The sequence below is a fragment of the Amphiura filiformis genome, unplaced genomic scaffold (genome assembly GCF_039555335.1).
Source record: "Amphiura filiformis unplaced genomic scaffold, Afil_fr2py scaffold_22, whole genome shotgun sequence".
NCBI classification, from domain to species: domain Eukaryota; kingdom Metazoa; phylum Echinodermata; class Ophiuroidea; order Amphilepidida; family Amphiuridae; genus Amphiura; species Amphiura filiformis.
The window spans coordinates 2,504,377-2,531,944 of record NW_027305486.1 but is presented as its reverse complement, the minus strand read 5'-3'; the positions used below and the strand labels follow the sequence as shown (position 1 = coordinate 2,531,944).

Sequence of the window (27,568 nt, the reverse complement as noted above, 5' to 3'; positions counted from 1 at the left end):
ACTCACCATCGAAGTACAGTCTCTTCAAATCTTAAACTTGGCAAAGAAGCATATTACAATGGACAAATTATTCATCAAAGATCAAAAGTTACATGTAATGTATCTTACTGGAGGGGCGCATTGTATATACATTTCAATCTGCCGACGTAATTTATTTCGTCAAGTACACTTGCACCATCCAGGGCATGATAAAATGATGTCATTATTTAATAGCCTCCTTGGGTTTAAAAGAAGAACACTATTAATTGTCAAGATAAGCAAACTTTGCTACTCTTAATATGTTTATTCTGGCTATATGTTTTTCAAATCAGAATTACCTATACAAATATCCTCACCTCACCTCACCAGGCTGTGTTCGACCATTGTTGGACGTAGCCCTCTTCTTGATTCTTCCACTGTTCTCTTGCATTTCTTGTCCATGTAGGTCCCATGCAGGCAGTAATGTCATCACGCCACCTCCTCTTCTGTCTTCCTCTTGATCTTTTCCCTGTTCTTGGTTGCCATTCTGTAAGCCGTTTAGTCCATCTGTTATCTTCCCTTCGTGCAAGGTGACCTGCCCATCTCCATTTCGCTTCTTTGAGTTTCACCATAATGTCTTTGACTTGAGTTTGACGTCTTATTTCAGTGTTCTTAATTGTATCCCTTAAGGTAATGTGTAGCATCTTCCTTTCCATTGCTCTTTGGGCTGTTTGTAATTTCCGTTCCAGGTACTTGGTTGTTGTCCATGTTTCTGCCCCATATGTCATTGTTGGCAATACACACTGGTTGAACATTCTACTTCTCAGATACATTGGTAACTTTTTATCACATAGAATGTCCTTGAATCTTCCAAAGCAACTCCAACCTGCCTTTATTCTGATCGGAGCTTCTTCCCTGGTGTTGTCCTCCATCTTCACTGTTTGGCCGAGATATTTATAACCATCCACTTTTTCGATACCATCGCCTTCAACTACAATGACATCCTCTGACTGGTGGTTTGTCATATATTTTGTTTTGCCCTTGTGTATGTTCAGTCCAATCTTTTTTACTTCCTTTATTCAGATCATTTAACTGGACCTCCATATCCTTTACTGATCTTGTCACCAAAGCTACATCATCTGCGAATCTCAGATCTGTTAGCTTCTCGCCATCTATGATCCCTCTCTCCTGTAGGTTCAGCTTTCTGAATATATCTTCCATTGCTGCAGTGAATATTTTAGGGCGATATTGTGTCTCCCTGTCTCACACCACGCTGAATTCGGATTGTGTTTGAAACATCGTTTTCAATGTGAATTTTGGCTGTGGCAGTTGTGTATATGTCCTCGAAAATTTGGACATAACCTTCATTGACTCCAACTTTACGTAGTGCTGTAAAGAGGTCTTTATGTTCCACTGAGTCAAAGGCCTTCTCATAGTCTATATATCCAATGCATAGCTTCAAATTATATTCATTTGCCTTCTCAATAAGTTGGTTGATGGCATGCAGATGGTCTACTTTTGAATATCCACTTCTGAAGCCTGCCTGTTCTCTTGGTTGGTTTTCATCAAGCACTCCTTTTATTCTGTTCTGTATTATCCTTGTGAAAATGTTGTAAACATGTGATAACAGTCTGATAGGTCTGTAGTTTTTAATGTCTGTTTTTTTTTCACCTTTCGAATCACTTTTGCCTCTTTCCAGCAAACTAGTATCCTTTTTTCATCCAATATTTGGTTATAGAGTCCAACTAAATGTTGAGTAATCCCCTCTCCTCCAATCTTGATTATATCACTAGTAGTGTCATCTGTTCCTGGTGCTTTGCTGTCTTTCATCTCCTTTACAGCCATTTCCACTTCTTTTTGTGTTATACTTGGGATGGCTGATATGTCTGGTGATATTGTATTTGGTCTTGCCTCATTTGATTTGGAACTATACAGGTCTTGATAAAAGTCTGCGCATACATCTCTTGCCTGTCATTTGTTAAGACACCACCTTTTTGTGTCATTTGGTGCATTCTTGATTTCTTCCGGTGCAGCTTTGCAATATGGTGAGGTCCTCGTCCTCTTTTTAGAATGATTTATATTTGTTCTTTTCTCTTCTTTCTGTTCCTCTGTCTACGTTTTTTTTTCCTCACAGTTTTGACGAGCTCTCTGTATTCGCTCTTTTCAGGTATTGATGTGTCGATAATTTCTCTCAATTCTTTCCTCCTTCTGTCAAGGGCCTCAATCTCTTTGTCTTCCTCGGTTGTTTGCTTCCTCCTCTTCTCTTGTGGAGCTACTTCTGCTGTCACTTCCATCACAGTGCTGGATATAGTTCTTCAATGTCTAGTCCCTCAAAGCGATGTTTCAATTCCAACTGGAATTCTGACCTCTTCTCTCTTAGTCGTAGGATGTTAATCTTGCTTTTCTTTTCATTTCTGAGAAATTTAAGCCTGGCTAGTCTTTTGCTGATATGAAGTTTAGCCCTCGCCATTCTGTGATCACTTCCTATATCTACCTTTGTGATGACCCCACAGTCCTGGATAATTCCCTTTTGGCTACTGAGAATAAAATCCATTTGGTTTCTGGTGTGTCCATCGGGGCTTTCCCATGTCCAATAGCGTTTTTTCTTTTTCTTGAAGAATGTGTTGCCTATAACCAGCTTATGCTGTGCTGCAAATTCCAGTAGCATTTCACCTCTTTTCTTTCCATAACCAAATTTTCCTATGATGGCGTCTTCATCTGGTTGGCATTCTCCTACTTTGGCATTAAAATCGCCCATAACAATGGTATACTTTCCTTTGTTGGCTTCTATTGCCTTACTCACGTCTTCATATAATATTTCTACTATCTCATCATCGTACTCGCTAGTGGGCGCATACACTTGGATGATGCTTACTTGGTCTTTTCCTGTCAAGTGAAGGTTCAGTGCAGCTACTCTGTTGGAGTAGCTTTTTATTTCTGTGACATAATCGGTAAGTTTTGGATGTACACGAAATCCAATTCCTTTTGCTTCTATGTCCTCTTCAGTTTTACCATGATTATACAACCACATTCCGTCCTGTAGTTCAACAATCCCCTGTCCTTCTCTCTTCTAGTTTCATCCAACAGTGTTTCAAACACTTCCTCTGTTCTCAGAGTCCTTGTATTATAAGTACAAATGTTCATCTTTTGTCCAGCCATTTTTCCAGTCTCAATCTTGAAGTTTCCGTTAGGCTTTGGCTTCAAGACGTCATGTTGAGCGTTATGACTAGGCAATTTACAGCTTCTGCATGGTTGATAGCTGTGCCCATTCTGGCCATGGGCTCTATGGCCTCTAGTTTTGCTCCTTTCCATAATCATGAAGGTTTTTTGCCATAAATCGACGCGCTGTCAGGGCGTGTTGTCGATTGAGGTTTCTGTCAGGGTTACCTCGCACTTATTCTCCTCCTATCTGTAGACAATCCTGGAGATGTAGGTTCGATGTTCTTGAGATGTCTTACAGCAAGCAACATCTGCAACCATCCAGACTGCTCCAACAGCCTTTCAGGTCACAGAATATTGCCCCCAGAGCCCCCGACTGTTAACTTTGCCGCAAGGCAGAGCCATAACAGGCGACACGCGATTGACTTGCAATCTTCGAGAACGTGGGGGTTGGTAATTACATAGTGGCGATTAGGAACAAGAGGGCTGATGGAATGCCTCCTGTGCCTACAACCGTATAGTATAGTAAGAATAGCAAAGCAAGCAAAGGGTAAGTAGCATGCAGGAGAAAGGTAAGGGCATGCAGGGAGAAAGAGGGGGTTAGGTAGGGTGAGCAAAGCAAGGTTGGAGTTGCGCATCATGCAGCCATTTTATCACCCAAATACAAATATACAAATATATCCAGTATTAATTCACCTTCAGATTACTTAGTTTGAATAACAATGAATAACAATGTAATTACTGACAGAATCAGCTACTTATACTATTCAAAATCTCATGAGTATAGCTCTTAAATGAATGCATTCCCAGTATGGGTACTGCCAAACGGCAGGTACGAATGTGAAAGTGTGAGTAAAAGGAGCAAATTAAAATTTTTCCTGGGAATGTCAAACATATTGCAATGTGTCATCGTTTGCCACATTGATAAAAGCTGATATAATTAAATTAATTTAACTCAAGTGACACGATCTGCTCCATGGGGGCCAAAGGAGGCAAAGGTCTAGCATACTTGGTTCTTAAGTTCTGAGGTTTTGTGATGTGTATTAATTGTTATTGTTTTAGTCCATATTTTTGCCTTTATCTCAATTTTAAATTGGCCGCATTTGGCCCCCATGGACCAGATCGTGTCATTTTTTTAATTGTTTGTTACCCTTACGAGCAAGCCGCATTTAGGGTCTAATTTGTATGGAATGTCATGCTTCGCACAACACTGTTGTGGTTTTCTCAGTTAGATTGTTCACGGGATTCTTTTCTGGAATCACTGCCCAAAAACATTCTCATTATTTTTCATATTTATATCTACATAAAGTCATAATACTGAAAACATTTGTAAACCTCGAATAAAGAAGCAATAGCAAAAACCAAAGCATGGATATCTACACTGTAAAATGTCCTGAAAAACACTTTTTTAACACTTCAAACCGTTTATTTACGTTACACGTAAACGTATAATTATGAGGCGTTGCTTACGATTCGCAATTTGCACAATTGGTTGTGGTCTCAAGCGGCATTGCCATTATCTGTATCTTTGTTATGAACCTCATAGCGAATCAGACAAACACAAGGTTCGTGGATAAAGTAATTCCCTGTGCAGTTTTCAAAGATTATCTATACTGACAGTTCAGTACAATCTTGGGTTCATCTACCCTGTTTAATGTCTTGAATGGCTATATCAACGTATCAGGTGAGGTGTGTAGTTTGAAGAGTTCAAGAAAAGTAATTTTTATTCTAGTGTATTCGTTGTGTGGATAGAAAATAATACAAATTAAAATCGAATGGTCGACTGTTCTTAACTTGAGTTTGTATGTTCCGCAGACGGAACATTTTTTCAAATTTATATGTACATATGGCGCAAAAAGCCAAAGCCTGGATATCTACACTGTAAAAATTTCCTGAAAAACACTTTTAACACTTCAACGCGTTTATTTCCTTTACACGTAAACGTATAGGAGGCGTTCCTTACAATTCACACTATGCAAAATTGGTTATGGTCTCAAACCTCAAGGTTCGTGAACAAAGTAATTCCCTATGCAATTTTCAAAGATTATCTACACTGGCAGTTCAGTCAGTCTTGGGTTCATCTACTTACCCTGTTCAGATGTCTTGAACGTATCAGGTGTGTGGTTTGAATATTTGATGAAAAGTAATTCTTATTCAAGTGCATTTGTTTTGCGGATAAAAAATAATACAAATTAAAATGTGAAGGTTTTTGCTTGTTTTGTTTTGTAAAAATCGGATTGTTGACTGTTCTAGAGTTTATATGTTTCCGCAGATGGAAAAAAATACAACATCCCAAATATATGAAGTAGCGATTATTGTACCCAGTTGACATATTATAAGAATAATCTTCATATTTAACTCATGATACGGTCAACATAATTATAATCAATGACAACTTGTGTTAAAGCAATAATGTGTGATTTGCATAAAGAATAGATTCTTATTTAAATGTTTCTTTTCGCTGATCACATTATCCCCTTTTATTTTCGAGCCATACAAATGAGGCATAACGAAGAAAACTGCGATTCATTCCAACGCCTACAATGCGTGTACTACGCTCGCCGATCGTGTACATGTAACTGCATGGAGCATTGCGCTCGACGTGTGTACATACAAGCTGACATCCACGGTACATGTTCGTTGAACTCTGAATGACAAAAAGTTAAATTTTACTGTTATTAAAGCACTTCAGGCTTAGTCTTTTACGTGGTATTTTAGTATACCACTGGGCATTATAATTATGCAAAAAGTAGAAATCCGAGTAAAATTGAGGGCGTCGCTGTGAAGCAAATCACACAGTATGGCTTTAATTTGTGCCCAAAAGTATTAAAGGAAAGACACTATATCTGATCTGAGGTGTCTCGTCTTGCCATCTGAGCAAACAGTCATTGAACTACTCGTACAGTGCTGACGGTAAACAGGAAGCTTAAATGACACATCCGGGTGAGGATTTTACGAAATAGATAGGATTCAACATTTTTTTTCTTCAAGTTGTCGCCTGAGAAAGATTGAAGGACTATTTAACGTAAAATCGTGTACAATAAAGTTAAAGCTTTTTAAATCATCATGACATTAATGCTATCAAATTTGATTTGTAAGGCAAGAGAGACCGGTAAACATTAAACTTTGTAGGTTTCTTGAGTTTATCCAATAACATAAGAAAGATGTTGCTTATACAACATATTCTAAAATAATGTAACTATACTTATTTTCATTACGTTGTTATCAGCGACAGAAGTAGTAAATATAATGAAGACTGTAGTTAAAGAAGTAGTCAAAATAACAGTTTTGAACAGAATATAAAGCTTTAGAGGTATTTAGTATATGTGCAGAGAGAGAAGAGAGAGAGAGATGGGGTTGGAATGAAACGAAGAAAGACGAAGCGGGAGAAGTAGAAAGGAGAAGAAAAGGATTGGCACAAGCACACAATTAAAGAAGCCCTTTTCCTTCGGAAAGTAAACAATATTTATCTTTATCTTATTGTTTTATTCTATGTCACCAATGCTTACGCTCCTTACAGTTCAAAGCTCTTCAACACCTGGATACATATAATTGTAGCTCTTGTGCTCCTCAAGTTATTTTTAATACATATATATGAAGAAATATTGAAGACAAATCATATCGAGAGATAGGTAGCATACATCATCGCAGTGATATACAAGTATGTGTATGTTAAATCAAAAACAGCTATCACTTTTTTCCTTTAGTTTAGTTCGGCTTTTACACTAAAACTCTAAATTAGTTACTACATGTACAGTAGTTAATCAAGGAAGGGGGGGGGGCGTTATTGTGCACATGTGTAGCTTTGGTCGTTTTGTAGTCATGTATATTCACGCACTTGGAAAATTCATTATCGAATACCAATCTAATGCGATTTAAAGAGTTAAAAATGACGTGCCTTTCCTACCTTTTGACACATAATCAAAATCAAAATTTACAACAATTATAATATCACATTGCTTAAACGTTGATGAAGACACAACGACGATGACGGTAGTAACCAGTGGTAATTCTAATAAAGGTTCACTATTTTCCTGCTGGAATTGCACTGTTCATATTAAACCATGACAAGCAATCAAATCACCCATGCTGTTCCCGAGTGTCTGTAAACGATTCCTGGTGCTTTTGTTGGTGCTGCTGTTTGACGTTGTTGATATACAGTAAGCAAAAGAATTAAGGTAGCAGTTGTGTTCACCCCTGTATATTCTACATAAAGACAGATGTGTCAAAATTAAAACAAGCAGCCGATGCCTGTACGTTTTAGCTCTGATTTAAGACCTTATTTGTTGAAATTGGTTGAGAATTAAAGAAACAGTAGTCCAAAACCTGATGAATATACTAAATAAAAAGTTGCACTTTTGTGTTCTAATCAATGAAAGCACGATGCTAGTTTTTCGTGCTAATCAATGAAAGCACAGCGCTAGTTATATTGTTCGCGTACGCTTTGTGTACAAATCAATAGGGCATGTAATGTGGCAAACTGCAACTTTTATATTTGCATCTTCCTTGGGTTTTTGGATCGTCGTGTCTTTATTTCTTGGACAATGTCAACAAATGAGGTCTTAAATTCGAGCTGAAAGATGCAGCTATTATTATGACATGTTTGCCTTTGTTTAGGATATACAGGGGTTGAAAGCAACTGGTACCTTAATTTTTTGGCTTACTGTATATGCCTATATATTTGTGTAAGAGCAAACATAAATATCAATGGCTTCAATTACCCCATCGAAATCTGATTGCCAAGCGTTGTCGAGGGTGGCATATCAAACCATATGTTGTAAAAGTCATTTTGTTGCATATTTCACCGTTTAGTGCATAATTTACTTTTTTCTACTTCCAATCGCTTAAAAGCCACAGGCAGTCTTTTTAGCATCTCCAGCAATTTCCGCCCACGAACAAAACAAAATGTATATAAACATTTCGCAAACATGCTTATCTTCTATAGCTCGTCTTTGAACGTCTTACTGTTGAACTCTGATAGCCCACAGCATGTTATCAGCTGAAAGCCAAGAAAATAACGATATTACTACATTCGTTAATTTTCCCTTCCAAACACCAAGAATAGGCTTTATAACTTGTTTAGACTGGTTAGAACCTGATACTATCCGTCGTGATTCAACTTCAACAATATAGAAAGGATAATAAGCCTATAAACTTTTAGGCAGAAAACAACGTAATATAATTGCTTTGTCTTTGGCTTGGCATGTCTATGCATGACCCACTTGTTGTCCAATGTTTAGCTTGCAGGTAATCTTTCCGGTCTGTAAATGCGATGGCATTTTCCTCACGGTGCAATTCAATTGATGTAACATTTTATTGAATTTGACTTGGAGGGAAAGCAAATAAAAGGGGGTGACCGCCAGAGTCTATGGTAAACATCTTCATTTCTTTGTATGTATGCTATATCTAAAAATATATATATATTACTATATTATATAATTTGTAAGGTTGCCCAATTGCATGTACATCAAAGATCTATTTTACATGTTTGCAAGTTAGTAAAAGTAAATTTATATAATCATCTGTCTGTTGGTTGACTAAAGGTCCATTCATACTACCACCGCATTCGCAATGCGTTGCGTTGCGATGCAGTGCGTTGCCGCACTGCATCGTACTGCAAACTACTGCATTGCGATATCGCAATAAAGTTAAATACATTTTAACTTGGAAATGCGACGAGTTACGTTGAGTTGCGGCAAAAAGTAATCGATATATCGGCATCGCAAAGCAATGCATCGCAAATGCGGTGGTAGTATGAACGGACCTTAATAGTCAATTATAAAGTAAACATTCAATAAACTGCTTTAATACTTTTCTGATATCATATCGCTGAGTTTATCAAAAACAAAAAAATATGCTTGTGCTTGAATCAATACTTACACTCAATCCACTTCATAAAACCATTGGAAATTGAGAACACTTTTTGGTACATGTATTATGATGTTCTTATAATCACATAATGATACTATTAAAACTGTAATCAGGTTTTTTTAGCATCTCTAACCAACGGTAGAATGTCGCTCCTTTCGCAATTGTGTTTTACGCCGTGTAGTAATTTCGTAAAATTCCATATCAAAGAACTTGAAGGATTGTTATAGCTGAAAATTAGGGAAAGAAAATACGACACATCTCCTTCCTTGCTATTCGATGTTTATAAGCAGTATGCTTAGTTTATATTTATAAAGACGTATTTATAAATACGCACGGGACCACATCCGCGCTGCCATAACAGCTTGTAGACAGTAAATATCGGAGTAACCTTCTACACATCGGGTGGTTTGTGTGAAATCACCAAGTTTGTGTGTCAGGAGCCATGTCTGAAAGCCTTCCTCTGCTTTATGGACTTCCACAGGGGTCTTGCATCCCGGGAATTTTTACAATGTACACTTATCCAATGGGAGCAATCATCCGCCGTTATAACATCAATTACCACCTTTACGCGGATGATGTGCAACTTTATATTGAATTTGACCCTAAAATTCCGGGTGATGCTGCTGTTGCAGCTTTTAAGCTCCAGGCTTGTATTGCAGAACTTAAGACATGGATGAGCACTAACAAGCTGCAGCTAAACGAAAGTAAAACAGAGTTCATGGTGTTAGCTTCAAAACACAACCTGAAAGACCTTTCTACTGTCACTTTGAATTTGGATAACACCACCATCATCCCTTCAACTGTCATTAAGAACCTCGGTGTCAAGTTTGAGTCTGACATGTCAATGACTGCTCAGGTTGCTTCCATATCTAGCTCCACTAACTATCATCTCCGCAATATCAACAGGATCCGTCGTTTCATTGACAAAGACACTTGCGAGCAAGCAGTCCGAGCGCTAATAACATCCAGATTGGACTACTGCAACTCTCTGCTTATTAACATCACTGCCAAAGACATACAGAAGCTTCAAAAGATCCAGAACCGCTCTGGACGTCTCATTTTCCGGGCAAGCAGACGTGAGAACACTTCTCCTCTGATTCAAGAGCTGCACTGGTTGCCAGTCAAACAGCGAATCATCTTTAAGACCCTTCTGCTTGCTTACAAGTGCCTGCACAATCAAGCCCCCATTTACCTCACTGAACTCCTTCACATTTACATTCCGTCTGTCAACCTACGTTCCGGGCACGACCAACCTCGCCTTGTTGTCAACAGAACTTTCACTACTCAAGGGGATCGCGCTTTCACACATACTGCCCCAATGTTATGGAACACTTTACCAAATGTCATCAGAAACTCTATCACAGTTGCTTCTTTCAAAAGCCAAACAAAAACTCATTTATTCCCGGACTAATTCTTCCCCCATGTTTCATGCTGCTTTGTTTATTTTGTTTAAATTAGTAATGTAAGATGTGTAGTTTAAGATATTTTTTTCTGTAAAGCGCCGAGGTCGTGTTTTGCTCATGTTACGGCCCTATATAAAAGCTGCTTGTTGTTGTTGTTGTTGGTTTCCTTCACATTTGAAAGCAAAGGCGGTAAACAACACGAGGCTACTGTACAGCAAAATTCAACTTTATGATTATATTGCAAATGTTTCAGTCGAAAAATATTTTTTTAATCGGCAAAATTTCAAAATGTTATTTTTTGATATCATCGTATCACAAATTCTGAATCCCCATGTGTAATAATTTTGCTGGTCTTGCCCATGGGTCACGTGCATATTTAGAAAAAGAAATCACTACCTACCTACCCTAAAATTATTTTTATGTTACGCCAATCAGACCATTTTCTTTTAGGCCTAACCACCATACCGCAACAAACAAAGTAATACAATGTATTCTTTTTGTTATTGTAGTCTTTCCTGTCTGTGAGACATATTATTTTCAAGGACATTCGACCAATGCGAGATAACAGCATTTTAAATCTGAATCCCCTGACAGATTGTAAAAAAGGAATTCTTTCAAATGTAATATGTATTAATTTCTACTCTCAAATCTGATGCAGTTATAATGCAATTAGAATAAGAATTACCTTTTGTTGAACTCGTCGAACAACACACCCGATACGCTGATACAATTCAAGACATGAGGGTAAATGAACCCCATATTGTATGGAAATTGCAAGTACTGATAATCTTTAAAAAAAATTGCACAGGGGATATTATTTACTTCATAAACCTTGTGTTTATCTGATTCTCTATGAGATTCATAACAAAGATAAGGATTAAGGAAATGAAGCTTGAGAACATTTTCCCATAACAAATTGCGCACATTAGTGGGCGCAATGAGTAACACTATACCACCACACATTGGCTGATGTTGCCACTTTTACCACCGTTGCAAGCATTGTGGGATATTATTTAAAGCTTCCTGAGTGTCAAGTCCGGGCCTGATTTCTGTGTGATATTTGAGACACAACACTGCACTACCAAATTTCATTACTCTACATGTATTGTATTATATTATTTTTACAATACTTGTTTGCAAGAAATCGTACTTTTATATCAATTGAATCATAACATAGGGAATAATTATACCAGCCACTCTTTAATAAATCAAGAAATGCCAAAATTTATGAGATGATTCTTATCGGCGAATCGAACTTATTTCCCATTATGTACTTTCGTGCCTGGAAGATATGAATGTTTTCGATATCTGTTCGCCTGAAACCAATTTATAAATATTAAATAAAAACGTGTCCACATGTCTTATTGTACACGGTAATCTTAATCAAGATGCAGTCATCGAATGCTTTGATACGATGTGATCACAAATGTTGATAACAGAAATAAACATAATAAAGAAAATAATGTAATTACAAAGTTTAATATTCCTGGGGGAAAGATTCGCATTATTGAGGTCAGTGCTCTGTGAAACTCTAAAAAGAATAACTTACTTATACTTCTTAGCACTTTATAATAACAACTCTAGCTTTAAACAACTCTAAGTTGCTTATATTTTATATAATGGATATTAAAAATTGTAATGCTGTAATATTATCAAAATTAAAGCATTTTGGAACCGAACATATACACGGCCAATCTTATGGGACTCACCGGTTAAACCATTGCGGCTACCTCTCGATGGATGGAATACTTGTAAATGAAATACGTAGTTTTAAAGCAAGTGCTAAGAAAACAGTGACTTATTGAAGGTTTAAGTCCGGTATATTATGCGAAAAAAACGACATTCAAATGAAGTGTGCCCTAAAATTATCATTCAATGTTGCTGTCGATGTCAACGTCTTGGCAGATTCGACTATCAAAAAGCCTTAGAGTAAACCAGACAATTGAATTGCATCACAATAATAAATGTGAACTGCCAATAGCCAACACTTCTGTAAGACTTACAAATATAGTTGCCATGGGCAATTCTTCATGTAAAAAATTTAAATTATGCATTTAGCACAGTGCGATGGTTATCAGAACGGTTTTCAAAGGAATAAGAATGTATTTAAAGTCCTTTCACATGAAGGTAACTCCTTAAAAGTCCTTTCACATGAAGGTAACTCTTTAAAGTCATTTATTTAAACATATATATTAATTTAAAACGCAGATACAGACTTGACATTAAAGGCCCATTCAGTAATTTGCTCCTCCGGACGATCGTAAAAATTACTAAATAGATATTGGTACTTTTGGCATTGTCATAGATGTGCTTACATAGCCTGCTAGTGGTTCAACCCAAAGCCGCGTATTTCAGACAAAATAAAGCATCTACACCAATCTGTAATTTATATACTGACAGTAGAGCCTATATGTTAGCTACATGAATTTGAATGGGGCTCCAATTTCGTCAATACTGGTGTTTCCTTGTTTTTGCCTAATTTTTCATTTCAAAAATACTAAATGATAAATTGAATGACTTATTTTTCACTTTTAAGTAATCTATAAACAATTTCAATTTGTTTACACATGCGCTGAAGTCACTGAATGGGACAGTATGTATGGGATATTTCTTCACGAAGTGACAAGACTAGTCTGGGTTTCATGCTGGTAGGGGAGTCTGGAAGACAAACATGATTAAACCCAAGGAGAAAGAAAGACAGAAGGTAGGGCGTGTGGGATGGGAGGAGGGAGATGAGGGGGCTAGGGGAGATAACGAGTGAGCGGAGGCCTGGAGGAAGAGAGGCAGAGGAAGAAATGAAGAGAAAGAAAAAAGACAAAGAAATCAAAAAATAAATAGAAAGAAATTAAGAGAAAGAAATTAAGAGAAAGAAAAGTGTAAATGATGGAAATGACAGGGAGAGTGAGATGGGACGAGAAGGAGAATAAAAAGACGGAGAAGAACTGAGAAAGGAAAAAATGGATCTTGGAACAATGATTATATAAACTAATCACATTACAGCACAATGCAGCCATCTGATGATGTCTAAGCCTTTATGCATTTAATGTATTCAAAACGCCAAGTAAGGTACATTTCACACCTGCTTAAACACATGTCACATAATTTGAAACTGAACGCTGATTGTACAATCTTATGAATACATATGGCAGATATTGCACTTACCCATTTCTGGCACTGAGTAGTCGATTTCCTAAAAGCTTGAAATGTGATAATAATTATTATAGCATTGTTATGGTGTCTACGTGGATTTATGTGGGTGTGCGGGACTTTAGTTTGTGGGCGTGTGTTGGGGTGCATTACAAAGTTGTCCCCAAAGGTATACAATATAGCAAAGTTTTCCGGAGCGCTGACCTCAATAATGCGAACATACGAGGGGCGGTCAAAAAGTTCGTACAACTCGGTATGCTACTTTGTCGCACAGTATTGAATTTGTTCTCATTTGAAAGCTTGGTCCTTCAAAACATTACTGCAAAGATATCAAATTTTTGCATCACTATATATGGGTAGGACATTCTTCAGAGAAAGCCTACCTCCATGAATTCACAGGTACTACCAGAAGTAAATACCGGATCATCATGGAAATATCTCCCGACAGTGGTGAAAACTAAAATGAAATTTAACACTGTACAGTTGCTGCAAATGGTAATGAAGTCCTTGGTGTTCAACAGCAACGAAATGGTTCTTAGAGTTCAAGAATGGAATGAGCGTCCTTGAAGATCATCCAAGGTCAAACAGACTTGCTGACGTCACCACTAATGATATACGTGCTGGTAAAGTGGCATTGATAATAAATAAAGAACCAAACAAGAATGATGAGATGGCCACAGAATATGACATATCTGATGAAAGTGTTTTCAACATAAATCCATTAACATTTGTGTATTCTAGGGTGTCTTCTACATGAGGTGAAGAAGGTTGGTGGTAGGAATGGGACTGTTCTCGGATTGGATCCTGTACAGTTTGTCGAGCTGCCATTCACGACACAGGGGTCAGTTAACTAAATCGACCATATTGTGGTCAAGGCATAGCTTCCGGTTAGTGAAACCTATTTAAGAATTTTAAGTCCTACCTTCATACTATCAGGTTTGCTGGTGATCAATGCTGGTGAGCCTTCACTGAAGAGTGGCTCACGGAGAAATCGGTAGACTTCCAAGTTGTTGACATTGAAGGTTTCAAGACAAATTACGATGGGTGCATTAAAGTATACAGTGACCTTGTTCAAGAGAAAGGTAGAAATAATTTAGCCACTCCTCTTTCAAGTACCTTGTTCTACGAACTTATTGACCGCCCCTCGTATCTACCAAAAGAATCTCCTGCGTTTTGCTATACTTTGTAATTACATTAATTCCTTTATTTTGTAATTTCAACTTTCTCAATATAACAGCTTTTGACTGCCGCTAATGGTTTAGGCGATTATCAAAATGAGAAAAGATGACACATGGGTTCGCGTTCCGGGTTTGCGTTTGGCAATATTGACCTTTTTATTTACTCGCGTGATGTTCAATAGTTACTTACAGGAAAATTAACATACGTAAGCAAAATAATATTGAAATAAACGTGAATCGATGCTTGTGAAACCTTGTATTTGTCAGATATAACCAGAAGGAAAATGTTGTTAAGTTATTGTCAATTTGACTGTACATAATGTTCTTCTTTTGAGCTGAGCCCGAAGTAGGTAATAATGACATCATGCACTGGATGGTACGAGCCTACTTGACGAAATGAATAACGCCGACAGCTTGATCTGTATACAATGAGCCCCTTAGGTGAGATACACTACAAGTAACTCTTGATATTTGATAAATGATTGGTACATTTTAATACTAGTATCATATTTGCCAATTATAAATAGTAAAGAGAGACTCTACTCTGGTGATAAGTGGAATTGAGAATATTAATACTATCCTGTTGAATTTGTACGTTTCTACCTGAGGCAATATCCAAGTAGGATTCAATATGCTGTTAGGTAAGATGATATATATTTTAAAGGTTTAAATGTGGCTTTGAAGGAGCAATCAATAAAAGTCGCTTTATTCATAGTCGTTGCTGTACTATACCACAATATATTAAGTGCAAACTTATATCAATCCCTTCATCATCATGGATACCTCAAGATATTGTCAACGAGTTTTGTTTTTATTGTCATGCAAGGAGGTAAATAAAAAAACAAAACAGAAACAACAAAAGTTATAGAGATTTAGGGAGAGTAAGGACATGAGCAAGGCAGACACCGAGAAAACCAGTAGGGGTGTCTCCACTACTCATTACTTGTTCAAGCTTATTGATACTTTGCATGTGAACGCAGACATACCTGGACATACAAGCACCATAGCTATTCCAAATTTTAGTAAAGCATTTGACCCAGTTAATCAGCTTAAAGGCTCGTCCATCCATCATTACCTGGATTGAACAGCTTTTTATATAGATAAAAGGGAAAATTATTGTGGACAAACTAGTGATGGAAACGTTAAATAGTGGTGTGCCTCAAGATACTCGCATTGACCAATTCAGCTTCGTTGCCATTATGACGGTGTCATTGATACCCCAATGGTAGCATTGAAATAAGTTGATGACCTATCAATTAGAGGTCAAACCCCCGTGCTGCCACAACATTATGAACATTTTGTGCAATGGGCTGAAAGTGATCACACACAATTAATCCCAAATCAGTTCCAAATGGTAGGCTCTCACTGACTACAACCATGGCCAAAATGTGTTGGGACACTTATGGAAAACGTACACTATAGTATGACCTTATTTCCGTTATTATTAACGTGATAAAGTGGAGGTTTCTTTGGTGTCAAGCCTAAACACTTTCCTAACACCCCAACCCTCCCCTTCCCCACCAATCAATGTTGGGTGCCACAAGGCTCGTGTGACCAAAAAAGTCGAATTCAACATTGATCGGGGGAGTGGGGGGGCTTATTTACATTACCCTATCAAACCGTCCCAACATTTATGGCCAGCATTGTAGATATAAAGCGTAGTACTCACTGAATAGATACGAGAATGCATCTGGTTCTTTGATGTTTCCCTTAGGTGAGTTGTCCAAACAAATCCCTTTTGCGTAAGTCAAATATGTAATGCGTCAGAGATATGGAAAGGAATCCTAGTGATTTGAGAATAATTTTACGTTTTCGTTCTACGACTTGATTCAAATCCTTAACGCATTTGTGGACTTGACCGAGAAATCCGTTATCGAACTAATAATGACCACTTGAGGTAATAATACTTACCCCGTATGGCAGTTTAGTCTCAACTTAGCTCTAAGTGCCGATTTTGAAAGACAGGTAAGAAGAGCGTGCAAGATCATCATGGGGAAGCAATACACAGTTTATAACGTTGCTCTTTAGATTATGTGTCAGAAGAGAGTTTGCGTTTGGGGTACGTTTGGTGGTGTGTTTGAGGATTGTGTGCGTGGAATGTGCGTGGAGTGGTTGGGTGTGTGTTGGGGTTTGTAGGTTTGTACAGATCAAAGCTCTTTGTGATATTTTTCATAATTTTCTCGTATTGATTATTTGGTTATTATTATGTTGTTAAATCTGTACGTGTAATTGTTTTTCGTTTTTTTAAACTGTGATGACACTTTATTAACTAACGTTTTATGAAATGAAAATTTATACTTTAATAAACATGATTAAATGGAGAGAAGATCCTATTACACTAAGCCAAAAACGAAACTCATAACTTTTCACAAGGTCATATCTTAAAATCCTGTCCATCAAAATTAACCAACATCACACAAAAACACATGTCAGTAACCACGCAGTTGTCCAACTGACACAACAGCAAAATGCACTGATATGGAACAACTTCCTGGACCACATTCGCAGCCCAATAATGGGTACCCAGCACAAGAAATCTGTGAGAATCGTTGAACAGATGATAATTTACAAAACGGTGCTGTTTTCTGCTTTTCACACCTTTTTTTTTTTAAGAAACAGGTCTTGTACCACACTATTCTACTTACTCTTTGGGAATTTAAAATCTGTGTAAGGACCTTGCTCACATTCTCACAGATTTATAGTGCTGGCACTAGACGGAATTTTGGATGAGAAAACGGACATTTTGGTGAGAAACGGCCAAAATGGAAAGAATTTAAATTTTCTCATTCTTTTGGATGAGAAAATAATAATGTTTGTTTTGAGCTCAGCGGGGATTACCAATTCTCACCAGTTTTAATAAGACAATAATGATTGACACACACACACACCACGAAGTTTCTCATCCAAAAGAATGAAAAATTTAAATTCTTTCCATTTTGGCCGTTTCTCACCAAAATGTCCGTTTTCTCATTCAAAACTTCCTCTAGTGTGGGTACTAACTATTGTACTGTGAATGTGGTCCATGAATCTATTATACAGTGCATTTTGCTGTTGTGTCAGTTGGACAACTGCTTAGTTACTGACATGTGTTTGGAGTAGCTAGAGTATTGAAGTAATCTTATGTTTAATTTTGGTTCATTGTGAAAAGTTTCTGTTTTTGGCTTAGTGTATATAGGTGCCGACAAACAACAACATTGTGATGTTTGAACGTGTCCCGCCGTGATACGACGTACAGTTAAGACGATTTTGCTCCATATCCCTCCCAAAATTCAAGTAGTTGAAATGAAGTCAATTCAAGTCAATTGAAATCATTTGCACATTAACGTTTTCAGGTATGGCTAAAAACAACCAATATAAGTGGTCTCTCGATCGTAACTATATCTCCGGGATAATGTGCATTACCTACAGGGTGTAACAAAATGATTTGTACCGGGCTATGTGACATTTTCAAAAATATATCAAAAATATAAAATGACTAATTAATATAGTTTTTGTTCTATAAATAGAAAGGGGCATATGTTAACTTATTGATCTGATAATCTGAAGATGATAACTTGATGCATCTGGGAGCTATTGTCATTTAAACGAAGATCGACGTAATCATGGTTTTACTTAATGCATAGGTTCACTGCTTGAACTATTTATTGCATACATGCTCTTCAATATCTCACCTCAGTCCACATAACATAAAATTGCTTTACACATGCTTTTAGAACGATAGTTCCTGAAGTCCCTGTCTTACGACTCTGGCAGTGTGATGTGAAGCCATATCTTGAATGAACTTAACACCCGGGATGGATCCATTCTGTAACTATAAATGCACACTGAAGTGTGGAATACTGTGGAGCCATTCCAATAACTTTTACCAGGTCTAACCTAACCGACATTGTCTACGGTCTATAGCCATTTTGCCACACCATCTAGTAATCTCAATGAATCTTATACTACAATTTAAATTACCGCCCTGGAAGGTGTTGATACACAAACTTCCTTCACCCCACCTAAATTATTAAGTCAATAATATTACTCTCAACCAATAAATATTGATTAGAACTTATATATATTATTATGAATGAAGAAATAGGCAAGGAAAAAATTAAAGATTTCCATGATTTTCAACATAGTATTGTCACAAGGTATTTGTCGTAAAATAGAGCTTTGAAAATGGTGCGCTGCTGATCCAGCGTTACCATGAAAGTGTAAAAACACCCACTTTCCTTTAGAATTATGTAACTTCTGAGAAGAATGTGCTATCTTTATGATCTACAATTCTTATAGAAGATAAAATTACTATAATTACAAATATGTAAACAATTAACCCCAAACTGGCACATAAAATAGTAACAAAATTCGGCAAAAATGAGAAGTTGTCGGTACCAATCATTTTGATATACCCTGTAATGGAACAACTTGAAAAAAAATCACCCCTAGCAGAAAAAGAAGATGCGTTGTGTTGTTACTATTTTATCTTTGCCTCTTCTTCAAACATCGTTTAAGTTTTTTTGATATGGCATTTTACGATTCCAATTCTCAGCGGAAACTATAATTGCGTACGCAATGATATTATACCGCAGGGAAGTGTTGCTCAAAAGCCCGCTGTTATTATTATCATCACGTGATCAATAAAGAACAATATGCATATACAACAAAACTTTCCATCAACTTTACTGGGTATTTTAAAGTAGATTGAGTGGGAGGATTTCTAAATAAGCATATATCGTGTAGTTCTCTCGATTTGGTGAAAAATTAATCAGATATAATGTCAACAAAGTACTTTTCTTGGACAGTTTAATAACAAGTATAATTTTATAATATTACATATTAGTCAACCAATAGACAAATATTTACGTCAATTCATTTTATTTACTTCTTTTTTATTTTATTTATTTTTGCACAACCAATATTGGGTACTTTTTGAATCGCATGTTATAATTATGAACAGCTTTACTCTCTCAACGCGGGTGTCGACTGCAGACAACAAGTTTCAACAATTTTTTACACAATTCAAATTTCAGATTTGTAAATTTTCATGATCATATGTGACGTGTCATGTCAAAAGGAGACACTTTTGAGCAGGATCGTAATGGAGAAATAGCCAAAAATCTGCCCGGTGGTGATTTTTTCACAATTTGGGTTTGTTGCGAATTTGTGATGTTATTAATGTTACAAATATTGTCTGATAGTTTCAGACCGGAATATAACTGGCATCTTGTATTTTTTGAGACATTTTTGAAGGTAATTCCTACTCTCAACATTGTCAATAAAATTTTTAAAGGCCGATATCTCAATTTCCAATTTTATAATACTTACGAACTCAATATCTTCGCTTTGGAATGTCCGATTTTATTGGAGAAAACGGCGTTTATGGAGCAAAATATCTTTATATTTAAGATATTTAAAAACCTCAAAATTGATAACCTGCCCAAAAGTGTCTCCTTTTGACATGACACGTCACATATTTGGAATCGGCATGAAAAATGCATTAAAATGAATACAAACAAGCCTAGTATTGGTTCAGTGGTCTTAAGGTAGCTCTTGATATTTTGAGAAAATGCCTAAAAGATTACGGCTAGCGCAGAGCATTAAGACATATGTTAAAAACAAGGGAAATTAAAATGTTTACCATAGATTTTGGCTATTACCGTATCAACCGCGTTTATCCCCAAAGCAAATCAAAGAAAATATGTCAGGTCCTGGATGAATTAATCAAACAAAACAAATCTGTGATATCAACAGCGAGATTATAATCTAGTACTGGGACTATTTGAATTGAATCAAATCTTTTTCAAAATCCATGCCATTATTATAATACTGCTTTTTTTGTGTGTGTTTTGTGTGGTTTTATTTTAGGTCAATTGAGAAATGGAGTGACAAATAATTCTAAAGCTACAGCTAAATGACTAATGCAGATATGGTTCTGCTTTGTTTCTTGATGTTTTCCGTGCGTGGGGGGGGGGGGGGGTTGTATTATGTGTAGGGTGCATGTTTTGCAGTTCTGCTTGTACTCTGATATAGAATTTCATTGATTGGTTTCAGTGTCGCTATATTATGGCCCTTGGTCATGCGCAATTGCTTATGAGTAAATAATCGAAAGAGTGAAATAAAAACTATTATATTTTTAAACTAGATTTTGGATATGTTGCAATTTTAAGACTGAAAATTGCTACGACAGAACGTTAAAACCATTATAATTGAGTGTGTTGGTCTCACATGCCATTTATATTTTACTTGAATAGACAACTGGTATATGATCAACCTGATCTATTATCATTTTGCAAAGATAGCAATAACATCGTAAATCAGATGAGTGTCATTTCATTCAGTAATATTTAAGCAACAGAACACTTGGACTGCCAAACACTGATGTCCAGTGATACTAAAAACACCTTGGTTAGCACCATAAGAACAAAAAAGAAAGAAGGTAAAATCAAGACTCTCAGATTCTGATCCTTTCAAATTTTTGAGCAGCCTGTCTGTAATGATACTATCATAACATGGAAATCTGACACTTGTTTCATTAAATCACATGGCAGCTTACCAAGGTGTAAACATCCTGCCTATTATCTATCTTCAAGATCTGTTGAAGGGTATGGGGATTGAATGAAAGCTTTAAAATGCACATTCTAGAGCCTAGTGTCATACAGTATAGACAGCAAACAATCCACTTAGACGCAGATACATAAATCCATTCTTGACTTAAAGATCTGCATGTTTTGTTATTTGGTGTTGCCGTTGGCGTTGCGCTAAACGCAATGGCAAATTTACTGCAGCGTGAAAACACAATAACGCTAAAGAATCTGACTAAATGTAATTAATTGGAGGACCATCATTTTGACGACAACAAGTTACCAACAATGTTATAAGTGTGTTACCGTATGTTATCAAAGTGAATGGTAAGGGGGAGACTCGAAATGAAGTCCTTTATCGGCCATTGCATTGGCGGTTGGGCTTGGAGCTCGCTGTGTACGAGTATGCTGGTGCTAGAATAGTCATGCCATTATTTGAATCCAACAATCAAATGAAAATCTAATACTTTAAATTGTTTTTTCTTAAAATTAAATTTTTGTCAATAAAAAAAGCTGTACATAATAGAAAGATAGTTTTTTAAGGTTCACGAAGATTGTGTCGTCATACGAGGTATGTTGGTACTTATTTTGGTATAGACGGAGGAGATCCATACCAGTCTCATGGTAGTGCACACACATAAAACATATATTTTGAAAATCCGAGGGGTGGTAACCATATCCCCAATCCATCCCCTTTTGTTAAACGGTGTTGCAACGGCTTGGCAAGACGAGTGTTAAAGGTAATCTTTCACTTCACATTATTTAAATTATACTGTAATTTTGTGCTCAATGCTCCTTTAATCTCTCTTAGGCGACTACTTGAAGAAAACAAGCTGCTGATTCTCATTTATCGTATAAATCCTCACCGCCGTGTCATTTAAGCTTCCTGTTTATCGTAAGCAAGGTACGGATAGTTCAATGACTGCTACGACTGTTTGCTCAGGTGGTGAGGCAACTTGGCTCAGAGATGGTGTCTTTCCTTAAATACATTTAAGCGCGACTAAGCCTCGTCTACTGAAGCTCTTTTTGTAACACGTCTACCGAAGAGGAGGTCTTGCAACCCTTCTTGATTTTTCTATACTAAACATATAAAGAAACAAAGTACCAACAGTCTCCATGTTATGTCAGTATAAGATTATTATGTAAGTAAGTATTATGGAAAATCCCATTTAATTTCATTTTTGATTCAAAACTAATCTGATATTATGTCCGCATGATATAGTCGTGCTGACAAAATAGGGAAATAACAAAAGGGAAGCCCATGAATCTCAGTGTGAAAGCTATGGAGCGTAAAGTGTCTCAATGTCATAACAAGGCGCCCTAAAAGCCAACGCCCTTTATATCAGTTTAGTTGATAGTTGGTTTGTCATGGGACACAAAAACAGATCAAAACCAATCTTCGGTGAAAAATCTTAAAAATATGCAATTTTCATCAAATTGGCGGTGTTATATTTATAAGGCTGAAGACCCGCCCCCTCCAAATATGCAAAAATATTGTTGGTGCAGGCACAAACACGACCGGCAGTAACGGGATGTGCTCTTTATACAGATAAGCGCCCAGCATACGCATCATTCAAAACTGCAAATAAATTAAAGCCATAATGTGTGATTTGCTTCACAGCAACGCCCTCAATTTTTGTTCGAATTTCTACTTTTTTGCACCGTTGTAATGGCCATTGGTGTACATAAATGACATGTGAAGGACTAAGCCTGAAGTGCTTTGGTTACAGTAACATTTAACATTTATAATAAAACCGGAGATTTCCGGTTTTATTCTGAGCTCACTGATCGAGTGCTGGATAAACGTATCGCGTGCGTGTTTACCATTGAATCATTAAATAAGTGACTTACCGTATAAACTGTATGCAAATCGGGGGGCTATTCGTCTTACGTCTTGTTTGTACATCACACCAGCTGCGTGCAGCTTTGCCAGTATTCATGATAATAATACGATCGGCGAGATTATACACATATTGTAAGCTCTGTCCGTCTTGACGTATGATCTGTGTGCATATCACTCTTCGTAACTGTGTAAAACTACGCCAATATTCATGACGATAATACATTCAGCGAGCTGATACACGCATTGTAGGCGCTGGAATGAAATAGCAATTTTCTTTAACTTATTTATTTGGCTCGAAATTAAAAAGGGACAATGTGATTTAAATAGGAATCTATTCTTTATGCAAATCACACGTTATGCTTGCTAACAAGAGCTGACTCGAGCAGTGATGACTTCTAGCATATTCAGCGCGTATCACTGAGCTTTTGTTTTTTCAATCGAGACAAACAAATGATAAAGGCTTATATTAACCATGAAAACCAACACCATGTCCAATTTTGTACAAGTGTAGGCTTAGAGGACAAGGTGAAAAAAGCAAAAACACCAAGTTCAATTTTGTTGCAAATTTAGGCTTAAAGAACAGAAAATAATAACGACAGGAATTATGGGTTTATGAAAAGAAGCGGTGACGTTCAAATTACATGGAAAGGTACGAAACATTAACTTCTAAAATTGCATTCAGTAAAACCAATAAATTTTGGAATTACAGGCCAGCTTATCGTGCAAACTAAGTCTAATAAGGGATCTTTCCGTAGTCCAAGGCGTCATTTTAAAGGTGATGTACAACAACTTTACATGCATGCAGTGCGGCCACCCAAATTTTAAAATGAATGAGTTCTGAAGGAAACTATAGGTCTAGAACTCTTGAAAAGAACCTTTATCAATCAATAGGTCTAAAATTTTAGTTTGTGTAATTAACTATAAGTTTTCAACTGAACTTTATGTCTCGAGTCTCAAAATAAAGTTGACAACATAAAGTTGTCAATAGAGCTGACAGGCTGCTGACTCTGACCCCACTTGGGGGGGGGGTGGGGAAGGGGGGCGGTGGCCCAAATAGAGAAATTTTGCCAGGCTTATTGATAATAATCGTATGATATTGCATATATCGTATGGATTCCCCATCTCTCTGCCCCTCCTCTCCCTCTCTCCTCTCTTTTTCCTCTTTCTCCTCCTTTTCCTCTTTTTCCTTGCCCTAGGGGGGGGGGCCCAAATCGACAATTTTTGCCAGGGGGGGGGCAATTTCCCCCTGCCCCCCCCCCGGCAGCTACGCCACTGGAAGACAACGCGTTCTAACATGACAAAGGGACTGCATGGCAAAGGGCTATTTTATAGCTGCAATTATGTTAATATTCCAGAAATATCAAGTGAACATGGTTATGAAAGTATGATAATGGGAGCATCACTTCAGTGTTCTAAATTTCAGCAGAAGACAAGGCGTTCTAAATTATGACAAAGGGACGGCCTGGCAAATGGCTATTTTATAGCTGCAATTATTAAGTGAACATTGTTTAATATGTAAGTATGATAATCATGATAATGGGGGCATCACTTGATCTAAATTACTAAGGCAAATGGCTATATTATTGCTGCAATTATATTCCAGAAACATCAAGTAAACAAGTTATGAAAGTATTACTCCTCCGAGGGGGGGGGGGGTCGTTCCCATTGTGGCCAGTACACCATCCGCGATAATGAAAACGCGTAAAAAGGGTAGTTTTTCGTGGGTAGGCACGATACGTGCGTATCGTGTTTAGGGTGTCAAAAACATGAAAAAAAAAAAAAAAGGTAGCAAAATTGCAATTGCTAATACGCGGAAATGAAATTTAGGGTATGAAATTTGATGCGAGGAATTTCAAAGTTGTCATTCATTCCTAGCAGGTGCAGTGAGCCCGTTTCGTTGATTATCACTTTTTGCCAAAAGTGATAATCAACGAAACGAAGTTCTCACGGCTACTTCTGAATGAATTATGAATTGATTTTGATTGCAAATTATGCAGATAGTCACAGCGGATGTTTTGATACCCATTTCAAAGTTGTCATTCATTCCTAGCAGGTGCAGTGAGCCCGTTTCGTTGATTATCACTTTTTGCCAAAAGTGATAATCAACGAAACGAAGTTCTCACGGCTACTTCTGAATGAATTATGAATTGATTTTGATTGCAAATTATGCAGATAGTCACAGCGGATGTTTTGATACCCATTTCAAAGTTGTCATTCATTCCTAGCAGGTGCAGTGAGCCCGTTTCGTTGATTATCACTTTTTGCCAAAAGTGATAATCAACGAAACGAAGTTCTCACGGCTACTTCTGAATGAATTATGAATTGATTTTGATTGCAAATTATGCAAATAGTCACAGCGGATGTTTTGATACCCATTTCAAAGTTGTCATTCATTCCTAGCAGGTGCAGTGAGCCCGTTTCGTTGATTATCACTTTTTGCCAAAAGTGATAATCAACGAAACGAAGTTCTCACGGCTACTTCTGAATGAATTATGAATTGATTTTGATTGCAAATTATGCAGATAGTCACAGCGGATGTTTTGATACCCATTTCAAAGTTGTCATTCATTCCTAGCAGGTGCAGTGAGCCCGTTTCGTTGATTATCACTTTTTGCCAAAAGTGATAATCAACGAAACGAAGTTCTCACGGCTACTTCTGAATGAGTTATGAATTGATTTTGATTGCAAATTATGCAGATAGTCACAGCGGATGTTTTGATACCCATTTCAAAGTTGTCATTCATTCCTAGCAGGTGCAGTGAGCCCGTTTCGTTGATTATCACTTTTGCCAAAAGTGATAATCAACGAAACGAAGTTCTCACGGCTACTTCTGAATGAATTATGAATTGATATTGATTGCAAATTATGCAGATAGTCACAGCGGATGTTTTGATACCCATTTCAAAGTTGTCATTCATTCCTAGCAGGTGCAGTGAGCCCGTTTCGTTGATTATCACTTTTGCCAAAAGTGATAATCAACGAAACGAAGTTCTCACGGCTACTTCTGAATGAATTATGAATTGATTTTGATTGCAAATTATGCAAATAGTCACAGCGGATGTTTTGATACCCATTTCAAAGTTGTCATTCATTCCTAGCAGGTGCAGTGAGCCCGTTTCGTTGATTATCACTTTTTGCCAAAAGTGATAATCAACGAAACGAAGTTCTCACGGCTACTTCTGAATGAATTATGAATTGATTTTGATTGCAAATTATGCAGATAGTCACAGCGGATGTTTTGATACCCATTTCAAAGTTGTCATTCATTCCTAGCAGGTGCAGTGAGTTTGTTTCGTTGATTATCACTTTTGCCAAAAGTGATAATCAACGAAACGAAGTTCTCACGGCTACTTCTGAATGAATTATGAATTGATTTTGATTGCAAATTATGCAGATAGTCACAGCGGATGTTTTGATACCCATTTCAAAGTTGTCATTCATTCCTAGCAGGTGCAGTGAGCCCGTTTCGTTGATTATCACTTTTTGCCAAAAGTGATAATCAACGAAACGAAGTTCTCACGGCTACTTCTGAATGAATTATGAATTGATTTTGATTGCAAAATATGCAAATAGTCACAGCGGATGTTTTGATACCCATTTCAAAGTTGTCATTCATTCCTAGCAGGTGCAGTGAGCCCGTTTCGTTGATTATCACTTTTGCCAAAAGTGATAATCAACGAAACGAAGTTCTCACGGCTACTTCTGAATGAATTATGAATTGATTTTGATTGCAAATTATGCAAATAGTCACAGCGGATGTTTTGATACCCATTTCAAAGTTGTCATTCATTCCTAGCAGGTGCAGTGAGCCCGTTTCGTTGATTATCACTTTTTGCCAAAAGTGATAATCAACGAAACGAAGTTCTCATGGCTTTTTTTAAGCCAATTATGGAATCTATTTAGAGTGGAAATTATGCAGATTGCCACAGCGCATCTTTTGATACCAATTTCAAGGTTGTCACTTACTCCCATCAGGTGCAATGAGCCCGGAATGTTGATTTAGAAACACAGTTCTCACGGCTATTTATGAATGAATTATGAATTTATTTCGATTGCAAATTATGCAGATAGTCACAGCGGATGTTTTGATACTCATTTCAAAGTTGTCATTCATTCCTAGCAGGTGCAGTGAGCCCGTTTCGTTGATTATCACTTTTGCCAAAGTGATAATCAACGAAACGAAGTTCTCACGGCTACTTCTGAATGAATTATGAATTGATTTTGATCGCAAATTATGCAGATAGTCACAGCGGATGTTCTGATACCCATTTCAAAGTTGTCATTCATTCCTAGCAGGTGCAGTGAGCCTGTTCCGTTGATTATCACTTTTGCCAAAAAGTGATAAATTCTAGTTCAAAACAACTGCTTGTATCACAAGGGATTGATTTATACCCAAATCACGGATGGTTCTTCCATCTTAAGGTAGAAATGACCCCGTTTCGT

General features: G+C 37.1%; 2 protein-coding genes across 2 annotated transcripts; one reads left to right on the top strand and one right to left on the bottom strand.

Annotated features, from left to right (window-relative positions):
• Positions 1-2,251: 2,251 nt before the first annotated feature.
• On the bottom strand, positions 2,252-2,989 carry LOC140143537 (craniofacial development protein 2-like). The gene has a single exon (XM_072165368.1). It carries the CDS (start codon positions 2,987-2,989, stop codon positions 2,252-2,254), a length of 738 nt encoding a protein of 245 aa, XP_072021469.1.
• Positions 2,990-9,496: 6,507 nt separating this feature from the next.
• LOC140143536 (uncharacterized) lies at positions 9,497-10,399 on the top strand. Its single transcript, XM_072165367.1, has one exon. It carries the CDS (start codon positions 9,497-9,499, stop codon positions 10,397-10,399), a length of 903 nt encoding a protein of 300 aa, XP_072021468.1.
• The last annotated feature ends 17,169 nt before the right edge of the window (positions 10,400-27,568 follow it).

What these genes read in the sequence shown, in the direction of transcription:
- LOC140143537 (XM_072165368.1), bottom strand. Translation starts at nt 2,989, where the DNA reads ATGTGGTTGTATAATCATGGTAAAACTGAAGAGGACATAGAAGCAAAA.
- LOC140143536 (XM_072165367.1), top strand. Translation starts at nt 9,497, where the DNA reads ATGTACACTTATCCAATGGGAGCAATCATCCGCCGTTATAACATCAAT.